A 21,717-nucleotide genomic window follows, 5' to 3' on the forward strand; every position below is an offset into this window, starting at 1 on the left:
AGTTGGGCGACTCTATCCCCCATTATGAAATTCCTTGTTTGTTTTACACTCCAGAAATTACCTTCCAGTGTGGTGTTGTAGGGGTACTTTTTGATCTCTTTCTCTTTTTCTTTTGTGTTAGTAACTTTATGGCTCCGTGCACAGTGTGTTCAGGGCAGGCTGGTGGCAGGAGAGAATTTTCTACCATGTTTTTCTCACATGCACCTTTGCATTTTATTGAATAATGACTGAAAGTTGCTGTGCAATGGCAATTTCCCTGTCCTTTGACCATCTTGTTCTTTGGCCTCCTTTCTGCACTCTCTTGGCTGGATATGCCATATGTGGTCCGCTCTTTCCCAGAAAAGCTGAGGCTGTGGCCAGATGTGGAGCCTGGGACGGTCTGGCCTCAATCAACATCATGGCCAAAGAGTGGGCAGATGTAGTGGCTGCATGCTGTCCCTAATTGAACAGTCCCTTCCAGCTGGAATGATACAGATCTGTATTATTGTTGGACTTTGGTTGACTCCATCTCTAATTGAGGACTCCAGCAGCAATTCTTCAAATCATCGTTGGAGCCAATATCCCTTCAAAGAGGAGCATCCAACTGAAGGCTTGTTGAAGGATCGTCATTGCAGCCCATCACAGTTGCTTTCAGTAACCATTCCTGCATAGCCTTGCTCTGTAAGATGATCCCCTGAAGGCCATTATTGATGGAAAGGTGAGAACAACCAGACTCGACCCCTGCTCAAGGATCCTGCCCTTGAAAGCCTTCAAAAGGGCCCTGTGTCTGACCTGTGGATTGACCAGCTCCCGCCAGGGTTACCCCGCTGAACTGGTCGCTGCCTTGCACTTGGACTTGGGATCCTGCAAACCCTCGACTAGTGACAAACGAGGCCTTCACCTTCAGTTACAGCTCTCCAGCACGAAGAGAGGCCTCACAGAACCTGCTTCCTTGTTTTTCCCTGATCGTGGTGGCCAACTCTGTTTTCAGCCTACATCGTGCCCCGTGGGTCTTCTGAGCTCATCAGCATTGTGCCAGTTTCCAGTGATAAGAACCATCTCACCAGAGGGCAGAACTACAGACTAGGTGGACCTGAATCCTGATGCTGAAACCCACCTCTGTACAAGTGACCCCTGAACATTGTCACCCCTGCACTCCATCCAAAGGAACCGAGCAACGAAGTAAGTGAGCCCAGCAGATTCCGAAGCCTCAGAAGTGGTTACTGACAGAATCAGGGAACAGGGTGTGAGTTAACAGAGATGTTTCTACCCCCCTCCCTCCATAGTGTTTATTGGGTGCAAAGTCCTGACTCTACCTCTCCCTTGCCTTGTCGTAATCAGTGTATTTCTGGGCAAGGATCCCCCCCTGTGCTTCCCCTTAGGTGGTGGCATTGGGAGAGGACATCCTAAGAACTTTCCTCGCTTTGTTCTTCACTACTTTAGACACTTAACACCTACATGTCTGCTTTGCCAATACTTTTCCAGCCTTCCTAAAAGACTCATAGCTCCATGCAAATGGTTAACCTTGGGGCCTCATCTTCTTTAGTGAGGGAAGGATCTTTTAAGTACAAGGACTGTGTATTAGGTTTTTTCGCTCTTTGAATTGCCTGTTCTCTAACTGGTTCACTACTTACCTTTATTTTTCTTGGTTTGCTTTGCTATAGTGCAGTGTTCTGCAAGTCTGTTCCAACTGTGTGAAAAGTAAGGTCTTGGTGTTTTGTAGCCAGAGGATCCAAAGGTGAATGCACATATGTCAATATAAGTACGTTTTATAGTTTATTTACCTGCAAGTTTAATTGATAAGAGTTTGTTCAAGGCCTAATAAATATTACTGTATTTGTATCCATTCTGCCTAACTTGAGTTATTAAGAGTGCTTGTCAGGTGCTTACCTACACCCTTCATCCCCCCTACACTATTTTAAGTCTAAGCCTTACTGTGAGTGACACCGTTTTGAGAGAGTTTGACTAGACATTAGTGGTTTCTCCTGTTCCCCAGAATAGGAGTACCTCTTATAATCATGGGTGATTCTGAAAATCCATTTTAATACCTGCCGATTGAGATACATATCCTAAGTGATTCCATAGTTCTTATGATGCTAATCAGTCTTTCTGTAATAAGATACATGAAGGTCATGACCCTATGCATTGACTTTTTTGTATGCCTAGGGTGGGCTGTCTTTTTAACACCTTGAGAAACACTAGATTGTGGCTCAAGCCCATTACACTTCATTCTGTTACTGGAATTGTCATTTATATAGCACCTGTGACCATTAGTATAATCTCAAAGTGCTTGTGGTGGGAATGCCCTCGGGAACCGCAGTCTGGAGTATGAGAAAATTCTCATAGAGGTTTAGAATGCATGTGTGCATATGGCAAAGATTGGGGATGGTATGGGCTGGCTAGGATCTGGTAAGCAGTCCAAGAGATCAGACATGTGAGTGGGTGCCGAGGGTGATCACAAGTATGTGCGAGTGCAAGAGGCTCATTATGTGTCCAGCCAAAGTGAAATTATTTTGTAGGTTGTCACTGTATTCCAAAGGCAGAGGTGTTGAAGCAAGTATGGAGTGAGTAGGCTAAAAATGTTAAGTGTCTTAGCTAGACCGAATTTGATCGTAGGTCGTAGCTGTATTCTAATGTGTGTGGATGGATAGCCGTGCCTGTGGCAGATGTCCACCGAAGTGGTGCATCTGTAAGTACCTGGAGCTCAGGTGGAGCATATCTTTTATGGTGCTGTGTCGTCAGATCTTCTGTGGGGCTAAAAAGCAAGATACCCTCGTCGACTCTTCTCGGCACTATGCAAAGGTTACCCTCAACTCTCCTAAGTGCAATAGACTGGCTGTCCTATTACCTTTTCTAGGCGTGACAGGCAGGCTACCATAGAATCTAAGATACAGGATTCTAGAAGCGTCATTGAAAATTCTTACTATCGTCCCAGTTCTATAAACGTTAATAACAACCATCCACTAACTGCGATATCAGGATACCAATGCTGACTTAGGGTCTCTAGCTATAGTGAAGGTTACCAGCATAGATCTGGAGCTTATGACAAGGTAAACAAACACTCACACATAAGGACTGAGAGTGCTGTTGTGGCACATGCGTCCAATATGGCTACACTAATAGGTGATATTGCTGATACAAGGGGCTCTTTAAACACAGTACGAGCCACAGCAGTGACATGGTCGCGACTGGTGCATAACAGAGGTGAGAGATGTTAATTCTCTACATTGTTCTGGTCTGCCAGGTCTGGTCTGACATTCCACCAACATCGGAAGTGCTATTTTGCAAGACCATGCTAAGTTCAAGCGTGCTTTTGGAGCATTACCATGTAGACGGTGCGTTCATTCCGTTTGAGAAGATCAGAGACAGCGCTGCTATGACTCCCCTAGAGTTATTTATGCACACTAGACTCAGAGACACAGTGTGAGCTGTGGTAAAATGTTCCTTTACAACCTGATATTCTCCTACCACTAGCAGTGCGAGCTGGGTGACCCGGGTCTACACTCTCTGCTGAACTGATGGCAACTCATAAGGCGGTGTATGTTGGAGCCACGCTTAGATGGGAACAGGACCCCGGTCGTGAGATTCCGGGTGGACAGTGGGGGTTCGTTTGTGGTCAGCTAAAGCATGCACTGCTAAATTACAAATAGAAACAGATTCATTTTAAATGGGTGGCTGACATTTCCATAGGGCCCGGGAATGCCTTCGGTCCCAAACTGCTGGCATGTTGGGATCTTCCTGGTGGGTGAGATGACAGAGAATGAGGATGGCGTGCATCCTTTTTCATGTCTCCTGGGGTACACTGCAGACGTTTCGGGAACAAAGTAGGAAAGGTTTGGGATTGGCTGTTTTACTAGATAGGTTGTGTGCTGCCATGACATGGATTAAGGAACCACCGCCACTGCTGAAAAAACAGCTGAACGCTATTTCTTTGTTTAATGAGCTTGACGAGATGCATGTCTTATTCCTGCCTAAAGCATCTAGGTCTGGAAACATAAGTGCTGAGTCCAGTACTATTCTCTCAGCTGGGCATAGTGGCATTTCTGATAGCCCACAAGACAATGAACTGAGGCATCAAAGCTAACATTTTCAATGTCTGGTGCTACCCCTCCCCACTTCTCTGAATGCTAATGTCCTGGGTCCTGGGATATGAAGCCATACCTTGCATGCTGGACTACAGTCCCTTCGTTATTGCATGCTCATTCCTTTTTCTGAAAATATCTATTCACGCTGAACAAATATGATGTATTAACAGTGATTTAGCTGAAATGTTGGTTATGAAGATTGACCCACTTTATGTTTGCAATGAACTCTATTCAATCAGAATAAACATTGTATTTAAAAAGGGATTCGATGGTTACATAGGGGGACTCTGTTTACAACATAACATGTGTTCCCAGCATACCATTTAGGTTAAGAGGGAGCACTTGGCACGGGCAGTTAGTGGGGCACATGTAACAGTGCTGAAAGGTAGGCGAGGAGCAGTGGGATGTAGAGGGCCGTCTTCCCCAGGGTTACTGGGCTCAGTGGGTTCAGGGGATATTGAATGAGATGTGAAGAAGCTCCTTGATGAGGAGGGTCTTGATTTCTTTTCTGAATTGTATGAATGTGGTGCTGAATTTGTGGTTGACGAGTGTGGGATTGAACAGTCTGGGGGTGCGAGAGGGGCGCAGATAGACTACTTTTTTCCCCCGGTTCTTTCTCATTTTCTGCTGCTCTACTCTGGCCAGGTAACAACTTCTTTTTATTTTTCTCAAACACCTTTTATTGATTTAATACCAACAGTTCAGGACAAGTATACATAGAGCCATATTGAACCTTTAGAACCTCTTCATACAGCTTCATTCTCTGTATATCGCCTCTCTTTCCCATGCCCCACCCACTCATATCTGAACCATCAATACAGTCACCAAGGACCAAATCATACCTTTCCCACTCTAGACACTATTAACATTTCCCATGTCTAAATGATATTTCCAGCTATTCCAGACACATTCAGGGCTCTGAGTCGTTGAGGGCAGGTATGTACCCTGAAATCCGAGGTAATAAATGCCATCAAAGGCCCCCCACTTCCTGATGAAGTTTCATTGCACTCAGAGATATTAGCCAACGTTATTTCCATAGCCATTATGGACCAACACCCAGCCCACCAAAACGGAATGCCTGGTGGTTCCTTTTCCTTCCAGTGTGCTGCTATCTCCAGCTTTGCTGCCAAGAGCATCATAGTGAGAACATTCCCTCCACCAGGAAAGATCGGGTAGATTCCTCCTCTGGGGATCCCTAGCAGCAGCAAGCCTGGATCAAATGGAAACTCCTGATCCCTCACTTGTGACCCATAAGTCCTCACTTCCTCCCAAAGGGGCCTTATTCTCGGGCAGTCCCACCATACATGTAAAAACGAGCCTCTGCCTCCACATTCTCGCCAGCAATCTTCAGATATGTCACTATTAACCTTATGCGGATGGGTGGGTGCTACATACCATATGTAGGTAATCTTATATGCCGTTTCTTTAAGCTGTGCCAAGGTCCAGGCTATTTTATTTTGCATCCAACTACCTCTCCATTCTTCCTCGGAAAACTCCCTCCCCAAATCTCTCCTGAACCTTTATGAAAGGCCACTGTGCCGGGCTCTGTAGACAGGAGAGTCCTATATAAGCTGGAAATCAGCCGTGTGGCTGAAGTCGCGGTGGAAGCCATAACTTCTGATGATATGCTGGCTGCCAGAGATGGTAATTTCTGTCTGCCAGGTGGGATGGAGCTTGCATAGTTATCTCTTTGTATATGATGGAATTGGCTTTGATGATGATATATGTTTGTAGGAGTAGCCAGTGACATTTGATCATTCTCAGTGTTGAGTTCATATTTGTGGACCCCTTTCATGAGGTGGGCAGCTGTGTGAAGAACAGTCCTGATGTTGTAGTGGTTTGGTAGGTAGGCCAATGAGCAGGGCTTTACTTCTGTCCTGGTGAGATAGACCAAAGGCCTGCACAGTGGATCTGAAGCTAGTATCTGCTAGCAAGAGCAGGATTTTCTCCAGGAGGGATAGTTGGTACAATGCTGTCTGAGTTTCCTTCACTTTGAATGGCAGGCGCCTGTCCATCACAAAGGCCTGCCACTGGGGTTTTCAGCTATAGGGTGAAGCCCTCGAGGTTCATCGCAGACTGTCAGGTTTGGAGTGGTAGTATGCCGTGTTATTGGTGAGGAGCATAAACGTTGTGTCAATCAATTTGAGTTAGGCCCAGGACATTCCAGTCTGGATCTATGCAAGGCTGACCTTGCGTTAGTGCATGCCTTTGATGGGGGATGGATAGAGTTGTGTATGATTTTCATATTGTTGGATTGGAACTGGCAAGGTGTTCTCCAATGGACTTCATGTACAAGTCAAAGAATGCAAAGAAAAAAGCATAACTTGATTGTGTACAACCGCAATGGGTGCAGTTAAGAGCTATGCAGTAGGGTACAGTGCCACTGCTTGCCCACACTCTGGTTGTATATTGTGTGACAAGCGCCCTGTTTGACCCTAGGCATTGACAGTATGGTGATCAAAGAGACTGGGTACCACCTAAACTGGTGGATGCTGGACCCATGATGAGATGAACAGGGATCCAAAGGCCACCATTGATGTGTTTGGGGAGGGGCTTATTGCTAACGAACTGGCAAGTAACTTGATACTTTCCTGATCCCAGGGAGGTTGTTTACCTTCCTGTCATCGAAGGTCTGCCACTTGGTATTAAAAAGCAGGCTTGTCCCTTTAAGGGATCCAAGTGGCGGAGCTCAGAAATTAATCAGAATTGCATGGATTCAAGGTTACCCTTAACACGCCAATGTATGATTTCTGATGGTAATTCTGATACATTGGAGGTCATTAAGACCTTGGCGGTAAGGGGTTAACGCACCGGTAAAGGTGCCGGAGCCGTCAACCCCTTACCGCCCCATTACGAGTCTGCTCGCGGGAACCCGCTAAGGACGCCTGGTAAAATCAGGTGTCCTTAGTGGGTCCCGCGAGCAGACCAGGATGCTAACAACGGGCCTTTTATCAACGGGCCAGTTGTTAGCATCCACCCCGTTCCCATTGAGCCCTATCAGGGCTCAAATGGGAATGGGGATGTACCGGGTCTGGGTTCCTTGAATGAGGAATTACCGGGCCATCCAAGGTCGGAATGGCCCGGTAATTTCTCATTCAAGGAAACCCGGACCCGGTACCCGGTATGGGGTAGCCATGCCGCTAATAGAAGCATGGTTACCTCCATACTTGAAATGACCCCCATTGTGTTCTCCGGTGGCATTTCTGGAGAAATCTGAAGTCACAAGCTACGTTTTCATTTTTTTGGCAGTGGTGCCTGAGAAAAAATTGGAACACAGAATTCATATCAGCAAAGTCTGACGTGATTACAGTTACAAAAGGAACAATGGAGCAAGGCACTCCGAGTGCGGTCCGTGGTACTCACACAGAAACATCCCATCCTTCCCATTATACGACTAGTTCAGCAAATCCTGCTGGAGGCATAAAGTGCACTTTCACAAAAGCTTTCCAGAGCAGATAGGCTTTCTTATGTACCTACTGTGTCCCACATTTTAGGTATAAAGTGGGCTCTGTGACAAATCGAGGGAACTCGTCACTTCTTCCCAAGGCGGAGCCCCCCTCCCATGAGGCTAAGGAGGTGAGCCTGCTCCGCAACACCCTCCCTAGGGGTCAACGCAAGTGGGACATCACCGCGACAGACTCCCCTTTGGGGACAAGGACTCCTGTTTCTTTGAGGCACTCCCTGAGGATCTCCACTTGATGGCTTATACAGATTGGTATAATACACCATGGTGTGATCAGTTTCATGAAGATAAAGTGAACCAACATAATCAGCAACAAGAAACTGAGGATATCCCTTTAAATCAAACTCTCCAATGGACTTTGGGGAGGAGGCTGATAAGGGATAATATGGCAGAGAACCAGCTAGAAAGGGCGGAGAGCCAAAAGAGAGCTGAACGCTCAAAAAACCAGGGGAAGTCTCCTGTACATAGAGAAAAGAAGAAGGCGGGCTGTCTTAGAACACATAGCCCACATAAGCCAGAACAGATCTGACGTGGAGTAAGAAACTCTGGAAGACCGGTGTATCAGAGCAAAGAAAAACCAAGCCGGTGTAAAAGAGCGTTCAGTGGTGGCGTGACCACAAAGAAGCCATGGTGGGCATTCCACCCGTACAACAATGCTGACATCACCAGTGGGAGGAAATCACTCCTGGTCCGAGTAACTGCACCAGTGACATTTAGAAGATGAGACCGAGGCACAAAAGAAAGAAAGGCTGCGGAAAGTAAGCCGCAGAGCTATGCAGCAGATAAAACAGAATCTGATTTCTGTCAGGTACCGGCAACGTTGCCTCTGAATACAGAAGGTGATACAGGGAACGGGAATACCGGAAGGGCAAGATGGACCCAATGTAAAGCAAACAAAACTCATCCCAGTATTGGTGTGAAGGGAATTGGAAATGAAGTAAGAAACCAGAACTGTGTTAGTGAAATAGAAAGAAACACAAATACTACAAAGTGGGAGGGAAGAAACGTTGGTAACTTCTCACGTTGGGCACGTTGGGAAAATGGAAAAGGCAACACCTATCCCGACTGTAAAATGGAGAACATAAGACATGAGACTAAAAAATACTTGGGGAATACAGTCTTCTGATGGCAAGAGTATAAACCTCCTACATGAAACAGGACGCTGGGAAAAGGTGAATTATAATTGGAAATTGAGTATTCAGAGTATATGAGAGGTAGAACAATATACAAGGGGACCCGGAACCCTACAAAAGAGAGAAGAGAGAGAGAGAGAGAGAGGGGGGAGAGAGGGAGAGAGAGAGAGAGAGAGAGAGAGAGAGAGAGAACTGGAATCGAACTAAGATATTTAGAGAGAAAGAGAAAAATCAAACTGCCAGTACCCTACTGTACTAAAGAAATAACAAAGGACTATTTGCACTGGTCCTCCTCTGAGTGGAACAGAAGAATCAGAACGGTATCCCTGTGAAGAACACAGTAACCAGGAGGAGAGAGTCATTCTCCTGGTCTTAGTTAGTTATATCAGTGGTAGGGAGAGATGGGTTCGATTTGGACAGTGGACAGACCTGTTTTGGACATTTACACTGACCGACGAGCACCTTAGTTAGTAAAATATGCAGGGAACACCCTACAGTCATACGAATAGATAGGCCTCATTTTTCTTTCAATAAACAGCACAGTAAAAATGTTTTTATCAAGTCTGCGTCCTTCCTATGATCAGCCAAATCTCTTAAAACATCACTAGCTTTCTGGGCACTTTTTGGTGCATCAAATCAGTGTTCCATTTGTCAAGCTGGTTCGATGGGATTCGGCAACACAGTGTGATTCAACAAGTGGCAACAGCGCTTGGCTTGAAGCAGCTTGGGACAGGCAGGGGATGTTTGAATCTGCATGGCTCAAAGTCTTGATAGATCTGGATACAGAAAAGTATTGATTCGACTTAAACGGCAAGCTGGCTCGACTGGGTCCCACAACGTGATGTGGTTTGACAAGCAGCAATGGCTCAAGGCTTGAAGAAGCTTGGGAAATACAGGCATTTCAGATTGGCACAGCTCAAAGGCACTCAAAGCGGTTTGAAGTGTAGAGTGTATAGGCAGCGAAAGCCACAGGCTGCTTCTTGTAATCGTAGGGTTGCTGAGGGACCCTCCATTAGGTCTCTGAGGAAAGTTGAGTTCATCTTCTGCCCTTCCAAGCCATGAAGGCTGCCATGGACACTTCCAGGTCTAACACTTCAACAGGCAGTGTCCACGTTACCTGTGTTCCAGTTGCAGTCAGGCGTTTGTAACAGCAGTTGCTTCAGATGTTCCCCCTGAAGTAGTGATAAAATGTTCCTATGTGATATCGGTGACCTTGCATCTATGGAATTTTTCCATGTGTTACCCTACAGAATCATTGTAAATTGTGTACCTTTGTATCCATTGTTTGGCAAAACTGATGTAGAATGTAGAATGGACCACTTCAACCCATTACTTTAAAATGTTTTTGGGAGGAGACGCATGCCCTGACCCAAACCTCTGTAGGTTGGCTTGAACTTCTTCACTATGCGTCAAATCAGGTCATATTAATACCCCTCCCCTAAAGAAATGCACCACCCCCTGCTCATGATATGAATAATGTCTTACAGCTTCCTTTAAAGGCAACAGCATATCCATTTCCCAAGTGGCCCTCTGCCACCTGGGAAACGGATACCAACATGTATACTACAGGGCAAGCGTCATCACCATTATACAAGCTGGACAATATTGTTAGCGGTTTATACAGCACAACCCTTGATGGAGACGAATGAAATACTGTAAAAAAAAAGTGTCAGAGCTTACAGCTAGGTAAAGGGAGAATAGGAGGGATAGGCAGTGCGGTCAACCAGGTACGAGGGGGGCGTAGGGAGTCTGGGTTTAGTTATTTCCGCTGTGGAACTGAGAATGTCATATGCAGCATCAGTCCTTTCAGTTGTAATAGACTATATGGTGAATCAGTCGTTTCTGTTGGACTGATCCTTAAATCATAGCAGTTCATCTAATCACGGGTAATGCATCTCCTTGCCAGCAGTGCAAGCAGTGTAACAGATCTCACCGGGTGGCTCATGTGCCATGGACTTGCGTGCTATGACCGCCCACGCGCCATGCACAATGATTGTGTGCTATTACTGCTGCTCATGTGCCAGGGTTGCTTGTATGCCATAGTTTCTGCTCATTGTGCCGTTGCTCCCCATTTGCTAGGGCTTCTCCTGTACCGTGCCTATTGCTCTTTGAGTTCTGCACCTGCTTCCTGCGCCTGGACCGATGTGCAAGTGCCAGGGCTGCTGCTTAGAAGAAAGGACTGCTACTCACGTGGCAGGTTTATTCCAAGTTTGACAAATCATTTTTCAAGGCTTCTGTGACAATCCCGCTGCTTCTGTGTCATGCCTGATCCTTCTGTAGCTGTTCTTTATGTTCCAAGGCTCATGATTGCGCATCAGGGCTGAGGTGTGTGTCGTGTGAAGGACTGCATGCGTGTTATGTGAAGGGCTGCTGCTTGTGCACTAGCGTCCCAGTGTCCCTGCCCAGGCACCATGGCAGTGCTCCTATGTTGGGGCTGATGTTCATTTCTCATGTCTGCTAGAGCGGTGCGGCTACTAGCAGAGCCATGGGGATGCTGGGCTGCGTATACTGCGCCTATTGCTTACTAAATGTTCATGTCATATTCTGCTGCTGGTATACCACCAAGGAGAAAGTGGATGTGCATTCCAAATGCCAAGCTGCCACTGCTAGCTCCCCTCTCAGCTCCCAACCATGGAGACGCTTGGTTCATGTTTTGAGGTGCTGGGCCCATCCTTGAACAGAATGGGACAAGAAGCGGTAAAAGCAGGAGTACCACATCTGGCCCATTGTGAAAAAGTAAACAATCAGGCTTTTCCCTTTGTCTGCCCCAGCCTTTTATAATTCCCTCTGCCAGGTGCAGCACTCCAAAATAAATAGCTCCATTCCTGCCAGATGGGACCACCTCACCCTATTGGTTAGTTTGTCCACCCTAAAATGAGTGATGTCACAACACAGAGTAACTAACAGCTCCGAAAGAGTAGCTTTAGTGTCTTCATCAAAAAAGGTGGGGAGGATCCCCCACCAAGAAATAACCCTGAACATGTCACAGAGTAACAGTCTAAGAGGGGAGATGTTAGGGTTGCAAGTGACAATCGGATCATATCACTTGCTCCATAAAGGTCAAATACTTTAGCCCCTGGATCTCGGCTGATTTTAACGTATTCTATGCCCCGCATCTTGGAAGGCCACAGAAGAGGTTTCAGACTTCCCCATTTTTTAAGATCATTTCTGGAGCACCTCACCCACTGATCAACCCCACAAGTCCTTTCACAACACAACGAGGAAGTAATTGGAGACATGGCTCATCTATAAAATTGGTTTAAAAAGGGAATAGTGTATTGCATGGCATGCATTCTAATGGTGCTTGCAGCTAAAGTCTTTACATGGCACATGGTGTTAGGGGAATATTAAATTAAACTGGGGTGTAATCAAAGACCCCAAACTGAAGGGCCATGTGAAAAAGGCCTACCTGTCATTACCAAAGGAAAAGCAGTATTTAAATCCACAAAGGAGGAAGACATTAAAATTTCCCTTTCACATGAAAACATAATTTTTAAACACTGACACAAAAACGGCTTTGCATGTGTTTGCATTTTAAATGTGAACAATGTAGGCCCAAGGTAAACCTTTTGGCTTACATGTGGGCAAACTTCACAAAGAACCTCCCCACGGCAAGCCTGGCTTGCATCCCAGTGGCTTACAACAACAATAAAATGTGGCCTGCCTGAACGGTGTTGTCCCTGAAGCTGGGCTCTGTGTAGAGACGAATGGCCCTGGCTGGTGCATCCTCGGAATATAGAGAGGAGGTGTGACAACATGGGCTGCAGTTAAGAGGAGCTGAGTTTTGAAAGAAATACAAGAAATGAATGCCTTTCATATCAAAACAGTGGTCCCCTCCAGATAAGAGGACAGGTCTTGTGAAATCACAGGGCCGGCCCGGCTCATTATCTACAGTGGGGGCTCTCTGTGTAGCAAATGCATCCCCTATTTACGAGCTGAAACTCCAACTTCAAACAGGCAACCAACTTCAAAGACACTAATAAAAACATTGGGTCAGATTGGCAAATAGCGTGGAGGAAGGGAAGCTCATATTTGCGCATGTGAAAATTCCCTTTGTTTAAAAGGACTATTATCATTTAGCCATTTTTCTCAACAACCATAAGTCAGATTCTCTTTATCTATGTGTCATTTTGTAGGTAGTTTCCAGGCAATTTTGGTTTTATAATATTCATCCACCTGTGACTTAGGGAACTGTAATGGGCAGTTAAACTAGGTTCCTGGCTGATATGAAAATGTCCTGAATTTAAGACTTGGCGAACAGGTGGAGGGTGAAATTAGGAATATGCATAATAAATTGCATGTTCCTAACTTATGTTTTTGTAACAATTGTGGAAAATTGCCAAACAGCTGTGCAAGATGGTGCAGACCTGGCTGTTGTTTTATTAAATTCCCCTTGATTAGCTGAAACAGAATATATTCTTAAGTGGATGCACTATGAGGAAGAGACAGAGCTGTTTAAAATTACCATCAGGCGAGCTGCTACAATTACCATCAGGAGAGCTGCTAAAATTACCATGAAGAGAGTTACTAAAACTCACCATCTGACAGCAACAAGGAAACATCAGAAGAGATTGCAGAAATTGCATTTGGGTGGAGCGGTCTATTGAGCTGTCTGTTGCTGCGGAGGCCTGAAAAACTGACTGGACCTTATGGTGGAGAGCAGGAGACCATCCTGAGGGGAGTAGTGACCAGATTCCTGCCCTACCCTTTCAGAGGGTACACACCATACCTCTACCTCTACCAACTAACTCTCCAGCTGCCCCCCTACCTTCCCCTCTAACATTCCCCCTACATACTTCCTACCCTCCTTTTTCACTAAAACCAACATCACAGCAACTCATCCTCCACCTATCATAACATCATACACCAGACCCACGAACATCAGAAACCAACTCCTGGGTCTCCGCTCAAGATATCCGAGCATCACCCACCAACCCCCACCCAACCCACCCAATACCACAGAAACGCCCATCCTTACGGTCACACCATCCCGAACCCACACCAGTCCTGCCACAACCCAACCCTGCCTCCCCTGCACAATACAACACCACCCCCGCCCTATCCCAGCCCTCACACAACCTACAGTGCACCCTTATCAATGCTAGATCCATCCCTGCCCATGCCACTGAAATTTGTGAACTCCTAATCAATCTAGACCTCGACATCCTAGCCATCACCAAGACCTGGCTTCATAGCGCTGCAGGGCCAGCCCTCAACCTTGCCATCCCACAAGGATACTCCATCTTCAGGCAAGACCGCCTTTCCTCAGTAGGGGTGGTGTAGCACTCATCTTGAAAGATCACCTAGAGGCCAGACAAATCACATCTAACCTGGGTGACACCATAGACTCCCTAGCTATAGAAATCACCCTCTCCGCCAACTCCACCATCACCATCAACCTCATCTACCGCCCACCTGGCCCACTATTGGAGTTCCATGAGAACCTCCTACATCACTTAACAGAAAACCTAAAACTCACCTCCAAAAGCATCCTCTTAGGTGACCTTAAACTAGGTTACAACGACAAAAAAGATAAGCCAGCCAAATCTCTTTCACTAGCCTAAAACGAATTAGGCTTTGACCAAAAAATAACCTCACCCACACACAACAAAGGTCACATCCTTGACTGGGTAGCCGACCACAACTGTCACATTGACATTAGCTCCATCACCCTGACTCCTTGGTCAGACCACCACATTATTCACTTCTTCATACCTGTCACATCTAACACCAAAAAGCCCATCCCCATTCCCCCAGCCCTGGCAAGATGTGCCAAAAATGTTACTAAAGATAAGCTCATACCACACCTAAGTATTCTCACAACAGATCTCAGGTCCTCTGACCCGTCAGAGCTAGCAGATATCTACAAGAGCACCATAAACTCTGCTATTGACGCCATCGCCCCTCTACAGAATAAAAAAGCCAAAACAGTGAAACACTCAAACACATGGTTCTCCTCTGAACTTAAAGAATTCCGCTCTCAGAAAAGAAAAGCTCTGAACATCTGGCAGAAATCCCCCTCCCCAGCCACCCTAATCTCCTACAAATAAATCACCTCCCAATACAAAAAAGCCATAATCACAGCCAAGTCAGCCTCCTACAATGAAAGAATTGCGAATGCTAGCTCCAAATCCAAACAACTCTTTGCCATCTTCAAAGAACTCACCACACCAGCCACTAAATCACAGGATATTGTTAAAGACCAAACCTGGTGCAACTCCATACAATCTGCCCTGTTGCATAAAATCAAACTCCTGCAAGCAAAAATTAAGGAGCACCACAAAAACCTATCACAGCACCTCAAACCTACCTCCATCTACAACCACTTGCCCAGCCAAGGTCCCTACTCCGCAAAAGCCCCCACTACCCCTTTCAAATTCAGGGAAGTAACTGAACAGGACGTTATTGAGAAAATGAACAAGATTAAACCTTCGAACTGTAAAGGAGACCCATGTCCAGCCAGTCTAATTAAAGACTGCACTGAAACACTCGCCCCCTGCTTCAAAGCATTCATTAATACCTCCTTCAACGCCAACACAGTCCCAGACATCCTAAAAGAAGCCTGGGTACGCCCTCTTCTAAAAAAACCATCACCACCATCCCTTCCTGCTTAAAATCCTGGATAAAATTGCCTAGACGCAAATCCAGGAATATCTTGAAACCAACCATATCCTAGGGAAAAGACAGTCAGGTTTCCGTCCAGGTCACGGGACAGAGTCAGCCCTACTCGACTTAAAAATACAACTTGGAGACATCATGGACAAAGGCAAACCGGCACTCCTTCTACTACTGGATCTGTCAGCCGCCTTCGACCTTGTGAACCATGATATCCTAGGCATGTACCTAAAAAATGAAGTGCACTTCTCCCAAGAAGCCATCGCATGTGTGGCCTCGTTTCTAAATGGTAGACTCATGAAGGTCTTCTCAGACACTGCCTCGGCCACCCCTACTATCATCCACTGCGGCGTCCCCCAGGGCTCCTTCACCGCCCCTACTCTCTACAATATATTTACCCTCCTACTCTTCAATGATCTCGACTGTTACAACATAGCATACACCAACTACGCGGATGATACGCAGGTGCTACTCCCACTAACGGGGACCTATGAAGAAGACGCGATAGCCCTAACCAAAATCTACACAGCCATCCAAACCTGGGTGGCTGCAAACGGCCTCTGCTTAAACGGGGACAAAACTGTGATCCTCATAGTAGGAACCAGCGAAACTCTCAACAAACTCCCACCACAATATAAATCCTTCAACATTGACAACTCCACCATCACAGTCTCCAAGACTGTCAAAACCCTAGGTGTTCACGTTGATGCCTCACTATCCATGTCCCACCAGGTCAACGCCATAGCCTCCTCCTCAGCGCTCACCACCAAAGTTATCAATGCAGTCAAACCTATCTCTTCACCAAAAACTGCCTATCCATTGCCAGAGCCACAATTGGTACCAAACTGGACTATTGCAATGCCCTTTTTCTAGGCACCTCTGTTAACAACATAAAAAAACTCCAAATCACTCAAAACAACGCACTCTGAGTAGCACTGACCATTCCCAAAAGGGAACACATCTCTCAAGCCAGGAAAGATGCCCACTGGTTACTAGTAAAGGAATGCATACTCTTCAAAGCCATGGCCATCACACACAGATGCCTCACACTAGACGCCCCACCCTATCTCACAGAAAGAATCACCGTCAACGCCTCTAACAGACCCATTAGAGCCCACCGTGCCAACCAGATCCATGTTCCCATGTTCAAAAGAACTAGAGCTGGAGGATCCAGCTTCCAACACCTCGCACCCAAAAACTGGAACTCTCTACCAACCTCATTAAGGAATAAAAAATCATGCACCACCTTTTGCAAAAACCTAAAAAACTTTTCTTTTCCACTAAAAATGCCAAATCGTATGTACAGCTATGCTTGCAGTGTAACCATAGCAAAGCATAAACGCTCTGACCCTCATACCACCTATTTCAAAGTACTATTGTAACTGACTGTTATGCCATAACTATGTATGTTCTAAGCTTAAGCCTGCTGTAACAGCGCCACGATGCCTCAGGGCAGCTCTGCGCGCTTTATAAATGCAAATAAATAAATAAAAAATTAAAATAAAAAGAGGGTCCTGACATGCAGCTGGCTACTCTAAATTTAAACAGAGGTTTTCTATGTAAGTAGAAGTGAACCCTTTGCAACGAAAAGGTGAGGGAATCTGTCAGCCTTAAATCCTTTCCCTTCTTAGCGTGGGGGAGGGAGGTGGGCAACTTTGCAGATCCTTAGACTATTTAACTAAAATATTAATTTAATGAATTCCTTTTGGCAGAACACTACAGGGTGATTATTGTTAAAATTCTAAATTAACAAAGCTCATTCCCGGTGTGCTGAAAACTACAGACTGTAATATAATTGGGTGATCCATTTTGTCCTGTTGACCCCAAATTCTTTAGGAAGAGGGGTGCCTTGGTCCCTAAACAAAAGAATACCTGAACCATCCAGCTTCCTCAACACAGTCCTTTATGTGGAGGGGTGTCTGAAATCCAAAATTCCCAAATCATTCACATTTCTTTCTGTCCGACTTCCCCAACACAGACCAAAGTAGCAGGGTTCTGAAAAGCAAACCGCTTAATCATCCGATATTTATTTTAAAGCAAAAGTGTGGGTGAAATCATAATTGCCATTTGCATTTGTACCATTCTAGAAACCCTACTTTTAGCCTTTTAAGCAACCAGGAAAATCGAAATTGCACAGCACTACATTTATAATTGTTTTTGGTTATTTTTCATTTTAATTATTTCTTGAAGTGAAATTTGTAGAAAGTAAAGAATGGTGATTTGTGATCTTTTCAACTCACTTTTGTGATTTATTTATGTTGAGAGAGGTTTTTTTGTGTTGTGCCATGGATAAAGTGGTGTTTGACATTTTAGTGCGAGTTTCCTAACATCTAATTCAAATAAATATAAACATATTTCCCTTACACCAGCCTGGTTCTTGGCTCATTGGTAATTCAGGGGGAGGGATGCAAAGGGCATGATATGCACCTAAAATAGGCCTGAACAAAAGAATCCAATAAACAGTTTGGTGTGTGACACCTTGAGTGGGGAGGCAAGGAACTCCCCGTGCTGAGGGTGACTTCTCAATAAACCATTACAAAACAAATGGAGAAATTGTTGCATGGCAGCTAAACAGGCAGATATTCACATTCAAAAAGAGGGTTAACACTGTTTATAAGAAAGGGCAAAGAAGGAAGAAAAAATGAGTTACAACAAACGACTGTGCCAGTGTTGACTCTTTCGGCAGCACAATAAAGGCACAACTTGTAATATATTGAACACAAATTCTGTGTGATGAGCAAAGCTCTCTTACCTGGGCAAAGCTGTCTGTCTGAATGGTTGTTTGGTTTACGTCTTGGATCTGATGAAGTTCAGCAGTGGATGTGTCAAAGCAAACCACAGCTGACTCTTCCACCAGCGAGCTGCAACCGTGCATATAAATATATACATATGAGTAATGGATGATATAAACAAATGTGCAGACACTGACAACTTTGCTGGATTTTCTACAAATGAAATCAGATTTCTAAAAGCCTTTATTTGGTCTTGCCCTAGGATGTAACCCAGACACGTCAACCCCAACAATTTCTTAATAATTTGTCTACATGAAGAAAACATTTTTTTTTGTAATCTTATACAAAAAAAGCAAAGGATGTCTGTGCAAACTTCGGGCCTTATGTACAAAGAGGAACAACAACAATACATGGCAGCACACACACAGATACTGTTATCTGTGATTTGTTGATGTTCTTTTTGGATGTCCGGGCAAAGAGGACATTACAATAATCCAGTCTTGCGCCAGTGATGGCTCTGACAATAGTCAGGCAGCTCTCTGAAGCCAGAAATTGTCTTGCTGCGTTGATGAGCTTGGCGATGTAAACTGCCGATGAGGGCACCTAGTGTTTTAACCGAGGCTGAGACTGGGATCGAGATTCCAACTATCATGAAGCAGGTGAAGGGTGCTCTGAGTTTATTTAGCCTAGCAGGTGACCCAACCAGCAGGGAGGGTGGTAGAGTAGGCAGAGGTGGTGATACTTTGGTTGTAGGGAGGTGCCTATTGTAGGTTCTAGCACTCCAGTGGCTATACCTCCTTTGGGTGGAGGCTGGAAGGTGAGTCAGGTTAAATCTAATTGGCCTCAAACCTAATCTGTAGTTTCTTACTGTGTTAGTGACTGGGGTGGAGGCATCAGTTCCATTTGTCTTGAGTAAGGTGGGCGGAGAGGGCATGGCAGCAACATTATATGCCCTTTGGATATGTGAGAGGGAGGACTGGTTGGTAAGAGCACTTGTGCTTTGGCAAGGTGGTTTGGTGGGGCTACACTTTCGTGGGTTGGGGGGCATCTTTTTCATGGCTTTGTGGTTAAACGTTCCATGTGGGATGGTAGTAGGTTGTGGCGGGGTGCTGGCACAGTGAGTTTGGCTATTTGAAGCTCCAGAGCAAGGTGGGTCCTGGAGGGCCGGAGTTGTGATGATGGCAGAGATCTGGCATAGCATGATGGCGGGTGGGGAAGGCGATTAGATCTGGATGTAGTGGATGGACAATCCCTACACCGCGATAACAGTAGCAGAGCAAAGTTGCTTTGACGGCTCTTAGTCTCCGGGTTAGGGAGGCACATGAGTGTATGGTGTGTGAGTGGCACATGAGTGCTGGGAGTGGCACATGAGTGTTGGTATTTGAGCATTTGGCATATGCATGTGTGGTGGTGTATAAGGGCTGGATTTAAGGTGTATGGGTACATGGCATATGAGTGCATGGCTTATTAGTGTGTGGCTAGTGAGTGGATGGTGTCTAAGTCATATTGAATCAACATGTCCTATAAGCTTATATACATATGAAAACACACATTAAAGTGAGGGTTGACTTTGAGGTGAGTGTTTAAATTTATAGGAGACATATAAGAGTTTTACATTTTGTACATGTACACAATTTACATCTCCTACATGTCCCACATAGGTACGAAATCTGACATCAAAATCAGGCCTGACTTCTATGTGAGTTTTCTTACATGTATTAATGTATATGTATGCAATGTACATCTACATGAAGGTGGACAGTTCTTATAAAAGAAGTACATTCATTCTGCACACGTCTTAAAAGCCTTGTGTACATATGAAAGGTCATATTAAACTAAGTTCTAACTCACTTAGATTCCAAAATTCCATGATGGCCTCCGGGTAAGTGGATGAGAAAAGACATTTGTTCATCATCGTCATTAAACTTTGCCAACAGACTGTTTTTCAAATGTATTCTTGCACAGGAGACCTCCTGATTTGTTTCAGTGGCCTCCTGTCATTTAACACTTTGCATTTAGTGGTTTTTGGGTGGTTTTAAAATACTGAGGGATCCAGCTTTGTCCGCTCAACAGGCACGGTACATGCTCAGGCTTTCTCTTTTTCTTTTGTCCCTACCCTCTCGCTTACGTGTAATTTCTTTGTGCTTCTTTGTTCTTCTGAACTCCTATCAACACACCCTGCAGCTGGTAGTTTCAAGATAGCATGGCCTCACGCGCAGCCTCTCTCAGATACATGTTTTAGGTACAGAAACGGCTTCTCACTCTATTTCTACTTTTACTCTGGAGGAAGATCCGATCAGATTCCGTTGGTCTGAAAGCGGCGGTAATCACTGAAGGCAGGGCCTCAATCCCCAGGGTAGGAGATGTTGGGGGTAGCAGCGGTGGTAGCGGAGTCGGGAGACGATGGCTTGATGGAATAGTGAAGGCTCTGTCATTGCTCGAGCATTTGGATACGAGATTGGACGCTCGAAGAGGAGCAGAGCAGAGGAACATCGGTTCGAGGGCTTGTCCTGGATATGAGAGAGGCCCACTGCATGCATGCATCCACCCTTCACTGACTGCAGCCAACGATTGTAGAAACCCTGAGGACAAGGTTCTGAATTCTCTGGTTTGGGGAGTGGGTGCTCGGTAGGGACAAAGTGGCCTCATTTGGTTGGCCTCACCTGGGGAGGAGTGAACAACACACTGCTGGCGGTTGCGGGATGTGACAAGAAGATACGATCCTGCGCAGTGGTATCAGAAACAAGGCCGGATGGAGCTGCTGGACTGCTTTCGATTTGCACCCTTCTCATGTCCCCAATTTCATAACGATTTTACACGATGAGCCCAGATGCTAAGAGTGAAAAATGTTGTCTGACGGACAAAGAGACAGGGAGTGATTGGCCGGGATCACGCAATTTGCAGGCGAATGTCCAACATTTAAGTAACCCCAGGCCAGTTGCTGAGCTCTTGTACCATCAAACTGTTTTCTCAAATGTTTCTTGAATGGGGGGGCTTCACGCTTTCTATTACTTTGCCTGGGTCAGGTTTTGGTAGTTTTATAAAGCAGCCCATGGTCGCTCTTCAACCTGCCTCTCAGTGCTTGTCCGGGCAACTAGCGTGGTTTATGGACTGTGGTTTCCTTTTGATCCTTTCTGAATCCTAAACGGATTCTACTCCAGTCGTTCCATCTGTCTTTATCGTGCCCTACGTTCTTCATCATTGAGTGCTCATTGCTGAAGGCCATTGCTTTCGGAGGAACTCTCTGCCTGTTTGTTTGGTCTTTCCTCTCGCCACTGTAAGCACTTTGCCAGGCTGTTACTGTCACGGTAACCTTCATGCACTCACTTGGTGGTGCTGCACAGGAAGCACAGACATGTTGCAGAGTTATCCTTCCGGGTGAGACACATTAGGAATTAGGGAAGAAGAGAGGTTTATAAGTGGCAAGAGACTTTTGGTGCTACCTGCTTGGGGAGCCTGGGTCCACGAACTGCGGTCACATAGGGTCTCGTAGGGACAATCCTCGGCCACAGACCGGCAGGACATTCCTCGACTGAGTTTGTGCTCCTCAGTCCGGCAGGTTTAGCGCTCCCTAGGATCTAATCTGGCCTCCTCGACTGGAGCACGGTGCTTCAAGGCAGTACCTCGGTTCTGAGCCAGCTATGCATTGGCACAACCGTAGGCCTGGTCTGGGCCTGACAGGAGGCAATCTATAACTGCTACTACGGGCA

At 45.7% G+C, this 21,717-nt stretch overlaps 1 protein-coding gene across 7 annotated transcripts in view; it reads right to left on the bottom strand.

Annotated features, from left to right (window-relative positions):
- CNGB1 (cyclic nucleotide gated channel subunit beta 1) overlaps nucleotides 1-21,717 on the bottom strand; it is a 1,007,057-nt gene that overhangs the window by 266,784 nt on the left and 718,556 nt on the right. For all 7 annotated transcript variants that reach the window (XM_069654372.1, XM_069654395.1, XM_069654388.1 and 4 more), the window contains one exon: nucleotides 18,028-18,136. In XM_069654372.1, coding sequence (XP_069510473.1) covers nucleotides 18,028-18,136 — 109 coding nt within the window. The remainder of the gene's footprint in view (nucleotides 1-18,027; nucleotides 18,137-21,717) is intronic.

Source organism: Ambystoma mexicanum, chromosome 1p, assembly GCF_040938575.1.
Source record: "Ambystoma mexicanum isolate Mex_15411 chromosome 1p, UKY_AmexF1_1, whole genome shotgun sequence".
In the NCBI taxonomy this organism is placed as follows: Eukaryota; Metazoa; Chordata; class Amphibia; order Caudata; family Ambystomatidae; genus Ambystoma; species Ambystoma mexicanum.